The sequence below is a fragment of the Dermacentor albipictus genome, chromosome 2 (assembly GCF_038994185.2).
Source record: "Dermacentor albipictus isolate Rhodes 1998 colony chromosome 2, USDA_Dalb.pri_finalv2, whole genome shotgun sequence".
NCBI classification, from domain to species: domain Eukaryota; kingdom Metazoa; phylum Arthropoda; class Arachnida; order Ixodida; family Ixodidae; genus Dermacentor; species Dermacentor albipictus.
In genome coordinates this window covers 142,461,028-142,473,846 of record NC_091822.1, presented here as the reverse complement: position 1 = coordinate 142,473,846, position 12,819 = coordinate 142,461,028, and the positions used below count along the sequence as shown (strand labels likewise).

Here is a 12,819-nt window from a genome sequence, read left to right as displayed (position 1 = left end):
CTATGACGCAACACGATTGTTCGGCAATCGTGTCTTGCATCAGAGATCAACCACCAAGAAAAAGTGAACGCAAGACACAGGTGCTATCTTTCTTTTTTTAACAAAACCGTTCAGAAAGGTGTTTATTGGCAACAGCACACCAATAATACATAACCAGCCTCGCTGAACAGTGGATGATTGAACCATGTAAAACAATAATAATAATAATAAAACGAAAAAAATAATAATAACAGATGAAAAGTGTAGACACAGGATGCCTCCAGACCCACCGACTGTGCCCCGAAGCGAGTCACCGCAGAAAGACGTCGTGCCGCCTCCCGTCGCATTGAGCTAAGCCCCGCGCTGGTCTATCTCATCAATTGCACTTGGCGTTAAGGCATGTTTCACTCGGTTCATTCACTCTCACGTTGTATATTGGCCTCCTGCTTCTCTTAAGTAGGATACGCCGAAGCAGTAGTTCATCCGTTGGGAAGAACTGAGCAATATACCTGCCGTAAAGCTCGCCGACTCCAACACGGCTGCGTACCACATAACTTCATCCATTCCCCAATGCCAGATTCGTCAGCTTGCAGCTACACTTAATTTTTGTTTTTGCCCGATTATCGGCTCCGGAGCGCCGCCTGCTGTCAGTATAAAGACGCAAGTGATGTACGTTTAGTATACACGGGCTACGCCGTTGCTCAGCGCTCGGTACAAAGCCATCATTAATTTAGAGTTCAATGTTGGGATCATGCGTGCAAAGCCATCGCTAATGTAACTGCTTACCCGCAGGGAATTTCTTTTTTCATTATTTTTGTAACATGCGCTTCGATTATTCTCGAGTGTGGAAATAAAATTGTGTTTTACACTACCACAATTTTTCCTTGCTGCTGGCGTGTCATCTTTCTGCGATGCAGAATTGTAGCTGCCACCACGCCAAGACGCACATGTGGCGCCTCGGCTTGTTCCCCCAGCTTGTGACCCGCACCCCGAGCGAGTATGTACATTGGATGGACGACACTCAGGGCGCCGATGATGAGGTGCATCACAGTCCCTGGATGTGCGAGGCATCGCCGTGAGTTGCCAGATATTCCTCGTTGTCAAACTCCGTAACCAAATGTGGGCCTTCGACTACAGAAGTACTTCTAAAGAGGAGGAACGAACGCTCTCACAATGCCTGCTTTAGAACTGCGGACAAAGACACGCGCTGTTTAAGACTCGGAAATGTTCCGCGCGTAGTACTGCACTCGATGGCACTTAACATTCCCAGGGACATTTTCCCTAAATAATGGGGATCACAGCGGGGTGAAGTTATTGCTAAGTATGAAACTCCAATTCATTGCCCAGAGCACAGTTTACGGTTCAAATTTAATCATCCTTCCCTTACATTATCAATACATTTCCTTCTCCATCTGACAGCAGCGTCAGTTATCACGCGCCTAAGGCCCACATCACCGGGAGATTCACAACGGAGAGCATCGGACAATTCGGGGCATACCTCTACTAGTCGCCTCAGTGAGCCCGCCGCCCAGAGCGCCTTCGGTCCCTGTGGGGCGCGGCACCGTCAAGGTGCAAGTCAGGAATGCCAGCCTTCACCAACTGGACGATTGGATCGTGCGTCATCGATGCGGTGGCGTCTGCGGATTTGACACCGGCGCCGTCGCCGCAAGGTTCGCCCTTGTTTCCGTTGGAGCTGCCGCTCGCATCAGCTCCCGCGGCGGGTGAAGGCGCCGCTTCTGTCGTGGCGTCATCGTGGTGGTCGTCGCCGCCGGCAGGAGCAGGCGCCTGTGTCGTCGTGTAGCGAGTTGGAAATTCGGTGGCCTTGGGAGCGTCGGTAACCTCGTTAGTCTGCGTACCCTCATCGCCCCCTGCGCCGTGGACGCCGTCTCCAGAACCGGAAGCATCATCACCACCGTGGCCAGCTCCCGCCGAAGCTCCGTTGGCGTCTCCGGGCGCGGGCGTCGTAGCCTCTGGCAGGTTGTCACCAGAGTTCGATGCCGGAGTGGCCTGGTCACCGTCGGCCGGCTTCGAGCCGCCGTCGTCTTCCGACTTCGGAGGCCTCGCACCCAGGACATCGCTGTCGGAACCGGAAGCATCTGAGTCGACTGCCGGGCCTTCTGATGGCGGCGGCTGCTCGTGCCCCGACTCGCCTGGTGAAGCACCGTGAGCACCTTCATCGCCTCCGTGTGCTGGTGGCTCTTCACCGGACGGTTTGGAAACAATCCCGTGGTCCAGCTCGTACTGCCGCCTTGTGTCTGGGCTCAGCTGTGCTAGAAGCTGTTCAATCGTGGGAGGAACCCTTCCTCCGTAATCGTGGTGTACGTGTGGTTTGTGCTCGTGGCGATGAGCGCCGCCTCCATTGCCACCACTTGGCTTTGGCGCTGGTGCAGGTTGTGGAGCTGGTTCAGGAGCTGGTTCTGGCGTCGCGGGAGCAGCCTCAGCGGGCGGTAAATCGCCAGCACCCGCTCCTTCGACTGGGACAGTGGTACCCGGAGCCGCTCCGTCGTCGTGTGGCGCACCGCTGTCACCTGGAGTGGCTTCATCGTGTGGAGGTGCATCGTTCTGAGGTGGCTCAGTGGAGGCTTCTGGTTTCTCGCCTTCGTTGTCTGGTGACACTGTGTGCGCCTCCTCCGGCACGATTGGCGTCTCGGTGACTGGCGTTCTGCCAGAGTCATCGTCCACGTCGTGGTGCGGGGCTTCAGTCGTAGTTGTAAGCGTTTCCTGCGGCTGTGCGGTTGTAGCATCTGATTCTCCTTCTGGATGTTGTTCGCGTTCTACGTTTTCAGACATGGTGGTGTCCTCACTCTTTGGCGCCACAGACGATGTGCTGTCAGCTCCACTGCCGGCTCCTAAAGCATCGGGTGTCGGTGCTTGATCTGCTGAGGTGGTTGAGTCATCGTGGCTCGCACTGTCTGAGACGTCGTTTGATTTATCGTCCCGCTGCGGCACGCTGGATTCAGTGCTGTCCTTGGGTGGCACAGCTTCGTTTTCTTCAGTCTTGACTTCGGGAACAACTGGAGCGTCACCCTGTGGGTGCTCGTCAACGGGTGTGAAGGCGGGAGCGTCAGCGGCTGGCTCATCTTCCTTCTTCGGAGCCTCGGTACTCTCGACCGCCCCTTCGTCGCGATGAGGCTCGTCACCGAGAGGGTGTTCTTCTGCAGCTGGAGCTGGCGTGCCTGGTTGGTTTTCTCCGGCAGCTGCCGCCTCGGTTGATGATGGCGTCACTGATTCAGCTCCCGTGATTGCCGATCCGGCCTCTGGCACCACTAATCCAGCTGGGGTCGTTGTTTGGCTGGCTCCTTCCTCTGCTGGTTTCATGGCACTTGATTCGCTGCTGCTATCTTGTTCGGTAGCTTTTTCTTCAGTGAGGGAAGGTGAAGGGCCAGCGGCCGGCGTAGTCACTTCCGAAGACGAAGGCGGAGCTGGTGTGACATCAATAGAACCGGAACCAACCTCTCCGCCTTGAACGGAGCCTTGGCCTTCAAACGTCGCTGGGCCGGCTTCCATGCCTGAACTAGGACTAGCAGTAGTTGAAGCGTCGTCCTTTGTTGAATCAGCGCCTGCGCTGCCAGTAGAGCTGTCTGTAGAAGCAGGAGCAGCCTCGCTGTTGGCATCGGAACCTGAGGACGGCGTGGTCGTGGTTTCACTGGTTTGATCAGCACCACTTGTCACTGCAGTCGGTGTCACCGACTCATCGTGCCCAACAGCAGACAAGCTTCCCGTAGTAACATCAGGCATGTTGAAAAGGTTAGAAGTAAGGTTGCTGGTTACTTCGTTTCCGGCCGCAGAATCACCAGCAGTTGCTGCCGAGACCGAATCCCCGGCTGTGTTTGACGTGGCAGAGTCACCGGTTGTAGTTGCTGGGCTAGATTCACCAGCACCCATTGCAAGTGTAGCATCACTCGATGTCGCTGGGACGGAATCACCGGTTGTGACTGCTGGCGCAGAGTCTCCGGTGCTGGTTGCGGGGGTAGATTCACCGGAAGCCGGTGCATTGACCGCATCGCCCAAGGCAGGCGTAGATGCGGCGTCACCCAAAGTAAGTGCAGGGGCAGCGTCGCCGGAAATTGGCACTGGAGCGGCGTCGGCGGAAGTGGTTGCAGTGGCAGCGTCGCCTGGAGCCGTCGCTGAGCCAGCGTCGCCTGGAACCGTTGCCGAGGCAGCCTCACCGGAAGTCGTTGCTGGGGCAGCGTCACCGGAAGCTGTTGCTGGGGCAGCGTCACCGGAAGCAGTTGCTGGGGCAGCGTCACCGGAAGCAGTTGCTGGGGCAGCGTCACCGGTAGCAGTTGCTGGGGCAGCGTCACCGGAAGCCGTTGCTGGGGCAGCGTCACCAGAAGCCGTTGCTGGGGCAGCATCACCGGAAGCAGTTGCTGGGGAAGCGTCACCGGAAGCAGTTGCTGGGGCAGCGTCACCGGAAGCAGTTGCTGGGGCAGCGTCACCGGTAGCAGTTGCTGGGGCAACGTCACCGGAAGCAGTTGCTGGGGCAGCGTCACCAGAAGCCGTTGCTGGGGCAGCGTCACCGGAAGCAGTTGCTGGGGCAGCGTCACCGGAAGCAGTTGCTGGGGCAACGTCACCGGAAGCAGTTGCTGGGGCAGCGTCACCGGAAACCGTTGCTGGGGTAGCGTCACCGGAAGCTGTTGCTGGGCCAACGTCACCGGAAACCGTTGCTGAGGCAGTGTTACCGGAAGCAGTTGCTGGGGCAACGTCGCCGGAAGCAGTTGCTGGGGCCGCGTCACCGGAAGCAGTTGCTGGGGCAGCATCACCGGAAGCAGGTGCTGGGGCAGCGCCATCGGAAGCAGTTGCTGGGGCAGCGTCACCGGAAGCAGTTGCTGGGGCAGCGTCACCGGAAGTCGTTAGTGGGGCGGCATCACCGGAAGTCGTTGCTGGGGCGGCATCACCGGAAGTCGTTGCTGGGGCAGCGTTACCGGAAGTCATTGCAGGGGCTGCATCGCCAGCAGTCGTGCCTGGTGTAGAATCGGTCGAACTCGCTGCAGACGAAGAGTCACCAGCAACCGGTGCAGGGGCAGCATCAGCTAGCATGAGTGGAGGAGTAGAATCGCTGCCTGTTGTTGCAGTGGCTCCAGCAGGGGCGTCGCTTTCGCTTTGATGTCCAGCCGTGCTACTAGCGTCAGCGCCAGAAGATAGATCAGTGGCTTCACCGGTACCGACTTCCGCCATGTGAGTGGCAGTCGCATCTGGGACGTTTCCTGCTACTGCGCTGGTAGCGTCAGTTGAGTCCGAGTTGACAGTGGTTTCCTTTGAAGGGGAGGCAGCGTCTGGGATTTGTGTCTGCGAAGCCGTAACGCCTTCTGGTGTAGTCTGAGCGGTTCCCTCGGCCTGGCCACCTGCTGTCGCCGTTACTGCCATTCCGCTGTCGGTAGACACGCCAGAAGTGGCATCAGTGTGGTCCATTCCGCCAGAGTGACTGTCCAGCGTAACGCCTTTATGACTCGTGCTATCACCACCAGCCTGTACACCACCCACAACGGCAGTGTCAGTAGGAGTGGCAGCGGCTGCACCGCTGTCGGGTGCTGCTGTTGCTGTTGAAGCATCGGTTACTGCGCCAGTGGTGGAAGCACCGTTTGGCAGCTCCGAAGTAGCCGTGACCATGGGAGAGGACGCGCCATCATGAATTGTGGAGTCGCCACGTGCCACGATGTGTGTAGCGTCTCCGACGGAAGCACTCGTGGTTGCAGCACCCTGATTGCTTTGATCCGCAGGCGCAGTTCCAGAATGCTCAGCTCCCCCTACGACGGTTGCTCCTGGTATCCCGGTGCCCTGAGTCGCCCTGACATCCCCAGTAACATGTAACACAGTTCCGGGGACGGTCGGATGAACAGTTCCGAGCCCGACAGTTGGGAATACTGGGTGAACAGGAACGTTGGCGATCACGACTGGTCCCACTTCTGGGAGCACGGCTGGAACCACGGGAACTGCTGCAGCAGGCACAATGGTTGCAGGGAGAATGTGCCGCGTGACAGTGCGAGACCCTTCATCGTTGCCGCCGGCTGCAACAGTAGATTCAGTAGCATCCTTGCCCGCTGTCGACTTGAGCTTGTCGTCAACGTCCTGACTCTGCACGGCTGCATCCAGTGGCTTCACAGAGTCTGAGGCCAGCGCTCCGCCTGCAACGCCGGTGGTGCCTTCTGTTCCTTCTGGTGGTGGAAGGTGAGTCGTATACCTCTTCACGGGGTTGGTGACGTCAGGAACAGGTTGCGGGGAAGATAAGTCATCGTACAGCGAGCTGGGGAACGCAGTCTGCTCCGGGTGGATGCGCTCAGTGGTTCTCGTAGGATCGGTGGACGTTGGGAAGGCGGTCCGTGTAATCAGCACACCATCCTTTGTGATTCCGCCGGGAGCACGGCTGGAAGAGCCGACGCCAGGAACTGTCGTTGGTTCGAAGCGCGTAACGCCGTGTTTCGTGCTTCCACCAGGGACGTGGGTGGACAGGCCGGTCCCGGGAATCGTCGTCGGTTGGAACCGTGTGGTGAAGAACCTGCCCGTCGTGCGCGGGCTCGTGAAGGGTGACCATGGCAGCTGGACGGTTGTGGTGCTCAGTGGGTCCTCTGCGATTATTGGAGCAAAATAAGAATAAGGGGATTATTTCTGGAAGTAATTCATCTCCAAAGGTTACGAACGAGGAAAAATAAAGCAACAGTGGAGCTGTCCTAGCTGTCCGGACTGGTCTAGAAGCGTACTTGTTTTTCTTTTTTCTGATTCGATTGCAGACGGTATCACAATACAACTCGGATAGCAAAGCGATCGTGTGGAATGAGTCCGAATGTGGCATAGACTGAGCGAAATACCGTCTCACCCACCGTGGGGGCGTAGTGGCTTTGGCGTCGCGGGATCAGCCCGAGGTTCAGGGATTAAATCCCGGCTGCAGCGACCGCATTTTGATGGGTGCGAAATGCATAAACACCCGTGTGCCACGCAATGGGTGCACATTAAAGAACCCCAGGGGGTCAAAATTAACTCAGAGTACCAGACTGAATCATGTCGTGGTTTTGGCACGTACGTAAAACCCCAGAACTTATTTAATTTAGTTTTAGGAACACCTTCAGTAAAAGATGAATGAGAAAACTGCTTAAAAAAATTATTGTCTATCGGAGCAGCTGGTACTACTGCGATCTGATGGTCTCTACCGGTTTTCTTAAAACATAAAGCTCATGCGCATAGCGCCGCTTCATCTAGACTGGACAGTCGCTCTCTTCAAGTAACTGAGAGGACAGGTGCACGATATTTGCGCCGCGTGCTCACAACACGCAGCTATAGCAAATCACCGCCCAGCTTCTTTTCACGCCAGACGCTGTAAGGGTTACAGCTACGTGCAATAAACCATGGCAACACAGTGTGTCAGCTTTAAGCATGCACGGAAATTTGCTCACACTTTCAGTGTGACCCTTTCATTATCTCACGGTGTATTTCACTAGTCTCTCTGTTAGTACGTTCCTTTTTTTTTCTAAACGCTTCGTGTTGCGTGGGAATAGTCGTGTACGTGCGATGCACTTTGTACACGATCACAAGTTTCAGAGTGCGGGTTTGGAAAACAAAGATCGTTCGCAGTCGATCATGTGAAAGATCACATAGCTTATTCGCAGTTCTTGAGAAGCAGTGCCGAATCCAGGAGCGAAAGACGCGATCATGCACGGAATACACCAAACTAATACGCGTCTTCATGCGGGCAGCATAAAAAAAAGAAAGAGGTCTTCCTAGTTGCTCAGTGGCATTTACTACTTTTGCCCTACATTGTTGCCATATGGCTTTGCAGACGTAGCTAGATATAGCGATTATGAAGAGAAAGAGAGAGAGAACAAGAGGTGAAAGGCAGAGATGTTAACTAGGTTAACTGTCTGCTAGGCTGCTGTGCACAGGGAAATGGCGTAAGGGCAGAAAAGAAGAGAAAAGAGGGGAAGTTCAAAAAAAAAGAAAGAACGCGTCAGTCGCGCACTATAATTTTTACGATCACCGAATACGACGCACTACACACAGTAATGAGGAGACTTCAAGCGATCAACAGTGGTCGAACAAGGAATGTCTCGAGACGCAGCCAACGTCTCGACAAGCGAGGCTGCGATTGGCGTCACTTGGTTATACATTGCACTGGATAAACGGGCCGGTTTCGCATGAAACAGAACCAAAAATAAAATTACTTAGAAACTGGAAGAAACACACCGAAAACGCAGTTTCGACAAGGTGACAGTTTGTGACTCGATAGAGACGAATCCCCTCGTCGAAACGTTGCCTCCAGCCTGATTCGTGCGTTGTTCGACGAGTGTAGGTTATTGAAAGAAAATGCCCCCCCCCCCCCCCCTCACATACCTGTTGGCGGGCAGTGGTCGTAGCGCGGACAGCACTCGCCGTCCACGTATCGCGGCTCACAGTCGCCCCGGAACTGGCAAGCGACCAGGGAGCAGCTGATGGAGCTGCCCTGGCAATAGCACACGTAGCATGGGCTCTGCGGGCTGGGGACCACTTCACCGTCCTTGTAGAACTGGCCGTCCTTCTGGCAGCCTGCACGAGACCAGGGGACGCAAGTGAGCTTGGGGTTCAAGATGGATTCACTGATTCGGTTTCACGCTCCAAAACAGCACCTGGGGCTGTGACAGACGCTGCGGAGTTGAGAGCCGAGGATTAATTCCAACAAGCCTGGCGTTTTTAAACCTTGTATAATTCAAGGAAAATTAGAACAACTTGTGTACCTTCGTGTCTTGTCGTGGAGGGTACACTCATGTCAAACGAGCAATGTAATGTGATTTTAGTTTTAACCTGATTAGCGTAGTAACGATTTCTTGTATGAATGGTTGGCTGAACTATCCACAACTGAAAGCTCGCTTCAGTGTATCAGAAACGCCAATCCAGGCTATGCGCTAAGCCTCTTCAGGAATCAAACTCATTGCAGCATAAGTGACTGGTTGGGCATTACAGAGATGCTGAGCACCTAAACTTTGCCGAAGGAGTGTTTTCGCATAACACGTCACGTTTCAAGGGGTGTTGGTAAAGAAGCAAGTGCGGAAATGCAATCCCGATCAAGAACACTACTTCCATGCGAGTGAGTTGGTTCGTGAATTGAAAACATTGTTATGGGCCAGGACTTGATAGAATTGCAATATTTAGTTGGGACTTAGTGCATGTAGAGATACTTCAGCGGTTGTGTGTAAGTGTTGTTTATCCCTCGATTATAACGACACTCAGACTAGTTCGCGTAGCTTTAAGACGTGCCACTACCATGCCTACTAGGAGAAACTGTGTGTAACTGTGGGGCCCTCGGATTGAGATTGTTCACCGGATCATTGTGACGCCGAAGTTCACAAGAACGCAAGCACACTGGCTGTAGGGAAGTATTGCTATACGATGATCCGCTGTTGCAGTATTTTGATTGTACGGCAAAACTGCAAGAGAAACAAAAGAAACCAATAAAGGAAGGAAAATAATCCCCTAAAATCACAGTGAAATTATCGTGAACTGCCCATCGCGCCTGCTACAAAAATAAATAAATAAATAAATAAATAAATAAATAAATGGCCCTATGCGCCAAAATAAGATGGTAGTTGACATTAAAGTGCTACTTTCTTGAGTATATTCCTCTTCTGGTCTACTAGGCTTATTAAAGCGTTTAAAATGCCTTATACAGCATGACTATTTTTATAGTCGGATTGCAATAGTCTAAGCACGTACCACTGTTTATATAACTTGTCAACGGAGATGAATGCTCTAAAGTAGCGATAATTTTTTTTATGTCGAGCTGATAGTGTCAGCTTATCACTTGCGTGGCTACAGCGCAAAACGCGCGAACGCCTGCAGCGTTGCGTTATGCAAACGACAGATTTTGTAAAAACATCCGGAGCTGCACACGTTTACAGACAGCCGAATGCATCCCGACGTTATCGAGCGGGCGCCGCGTTCTGCGAATCCAATAAATGACTGTCAGTAATTGTTCAAAGTAGAGGAGCGAAAGCGCCGCATAAAAATAAAAAGGCTCAAACGTATTGAGCGCCTAGTTCCCGCGAATCACGGGCGTGCGTTAGGCGTTTTCAGTATGTCCGAAGCCGAACGTTTCTTTCGCTCCCCTGACAATACAGAACGACCACACACACGCACACACACACAAAAAGAGGAAAATAGATTTCGCCAACAGTAATTTCCCTGAAGAACGCAATGCAAGTAAAAAAAAAGCGCCAGAGGAAAGAAAAAAAGAAAGAAGTGAATGCAGACGCGTTCGACGCCGCTGACATCATACGCCAGCAAAAACAATGTCTGCCGGAGAACGTACATGCCCGATATTTTATTTTTTTCGTGAAACCGCCTTTTTTTTATTGACGTCGTTTCAGAGAAACGGTGCGCGAGTGTGCGTGTTTGCGAAAAGCAAACGGCAGCTTGACTCACCGCAGTGGTACTCCGGGCAGCACTGACCCTCTCGGCGGACCGCCTTGCAGTTGGGCCTCACCTCGCACTCGCGCAGCGTGCAGGCGAAGCCAGGTGGACGGCACTTGCACGTTTCGCACGGGTCCTCCGTGGGGATGGGGTCGCCGCTCTGGTAGAGCACGCCATCGACGTTGCACACTGGTCGATTGAAGAAGCGCGCGTAGGTTTGCAGCAGGTGGAGACGAACGGGTGGTGAGAAAGGATGGAGAGACGGAGAGAAAAGGGAAGAAAAAAGTGTAATTAGCATCGCTTGACAGACAAGCGCGTGATGTCGTTGCCACTTGAATGTGACGAAAAATGAATCGCGAAGGAAAGAGATCCAAACGACCTTAGCCTGAATGTACTGTTTCGTCACGCCGTAGGTAACACTACCGAAGCTGTTCTCCTACGTGAATGCACTTCGTTTGGCTTGCGTCTACTGGAAGTCCACACTTTTATGTTTTTTCCAGCTTTTGTCTTACGCTTCTAATTGATACTGATCATCTTACTTTCTAGCGTTTCTTACCTACCTTTCGTGCGGCATTTTTCCTACTCACAGAAATATTGCGAACTTGTACGTTTGTCTTCTCCAACCAATTGTGCATTCCTCCTCCATGAGGGATCCGTTAGTGAAAAAATGGCTGTGGCTTAGGTAAGGTTAAGCCCAGGATGCGAAGCATACTAGCCTTTATTTTAGTTGTTGAACCACTGTTTAGCCTGGTGAACTGCTGTTGCTTGGCTATATTTGGTTCGGCTAGACGAAGAAACAACTCATGCATTACTTCTTCGCCTTCAAGAGTGGAACGCGACAGCGTTCCCGTCGACCCGCCAAGGGGTGTAAGACAATGGGCTACAGGGCAGCGACTACGCGCCCCGCATTGGACGCGGTGAGCGTCGAGCAAAGCAGCGTTCGGCGCGGCAACGAAATGTGCGCCTGAGCAAGAGACGCACGCCTTAGAAACAGCGCGTTTCTAAGGCAACACCGCATTCACTAGAGGCGCTTTTGTACCGCTTTGAAGCGTTGTACTCGTGGCTCAGTGGTAGCGTCTCCGTCCCACACTCCGGAGACCCTGGTTCGATTCCCACCCAGCCCGTCTTGCAAGAGTTGAGCCAAAGCCACTTCTCCTCTGTCGTGACGTCACGGTGTCACGTGATTTCATGGTCACCGCCGCGCCTGAGGAGCTGGGTTGAGCCCTCGTAATATGCTTCGCATAAAAACAACAGCAGCTAATCTGAGCACACAACAAGGTGCTCGGTTTTTCTAACACGTATATTTTTCCTCTAGTTATGCGGATCACAAAAAGTTGAAAGGTCACGCCCATTTCGTTGAAACCTGCGCGCGCCCAGAGAACGTGTCCTCAGGCCATCTAGTTCGTACTCATTCCCGTTAAAAACTTATAAGCTTCACCAGATGACGAAAGGGGAAAGGTACGCACTGCGTACATGTTGAAACCGTACCTCAACCGACCACCGCACGCAATGCATTTCCAGCGCATTTTTGGCGCGTTAGTTCTGTGCCTTGCGATAGATACGCCAGCTTTATGGCTGAAGTGCGCACCACGCAGAACGCTTCAGCAGGAGCATCGAACAAATTACACCCGTAATTAGAGCGCGGTCATTGTGCGCCGTGAAATGGAGGCCCTGATGCACGGCATCGCCATACCGGAAGCGCGTCGAAAAATTTTGCGTTCCAGGTTCAGCGTTGCAGGGCTGCTCAGTATCGCTAAAGTTCAGCGACTGCATAAAGGGGGACGCTGAGCGAGACTACAGGTAAACTAAATAGCCAAAGCTGCAAAGAGCCTGGCGTGTCTTCCCGCGAGGCAAGTTGCAACAGCCCTAGTTGCAGCGTTAGCTCAGGTTCGCTGTGAGCCACGGGCAACCAGGCCGATCTCGCGCGCGGAATACGTCTTCGTTAAGGCGATAACTTTGTATTGTACTCCCTAAACTCTTTTCAGGGAAAGAGGGAAAGAAAGGAAAATGACTAACAAAGAAGGTCCACTACTACAGCACTCGGGAAAATAATCAAGCTTGTTTGGGCAGCAACGCACTGCACGAGAGAACGCGTGGGATTAATGGCTCTCGCTAACAAAGAATAACGACTGGGCGAATTGAGATTAAGGGAGACGGGCCCGCGCGCCGCCACGCACTGCAGTGACGTCCATCGTGCATTTCATTAATCTCCTAGTGGAATCTATAGAGAGAAGAAGAAAAAACAGAACAAAGAGAGGTAGGGAGAAGACGTTATCGCGACTGTAGCGCGCTCTTCAACCTTTCCCGTGGAATTACGTCATAACGCCAGCGAACTCGAGGAACGCGAAAAACGACTGTGCGTGCCAAACTAACAAAATCGCATTGCACAAATATAGGGGTACGGCTGACGAGTCTTCCACTACCACTCCTTTCGTCCACTGATGCGTCTACGGCATCGTTAGCTGT

The 12,819-nt window shown here is 53.3% G+C and overlaps 1 protein-coding gene across 1 annotated transcript in view; it reads right to left on the bottom strand.

The window, feature by feature from the left end:
• Positions 1–84: 84 nt before the first annotated feature.
• The window catches only part of LOC139056123 (mucin-19-like), a 104,532-nt gene continuing 91,797 nt past the window's right edge, over positions 85–12,819 (bottom strand). The window contains exons 4-6 of the mRNA XM_070534019.1: positions 10,366–10,542; positions 8,302–8,493; positions 85–6,545 (exon numbers count right to left, since the gene is read on the bottom strand). Of these exons, the coding sequence (XP_070390120.1) occupies positions 1,492–6,545; positions 8,302–8,493; positions 10,366–10,542 (5,423 nt within the window). The 3' untranslated portion in view covers positions 85–1,491. The remainder of the gene's footprint in view (positions 6,546–8,301; positions 8,494–10,365; positions 10,543–12,819) is intronic.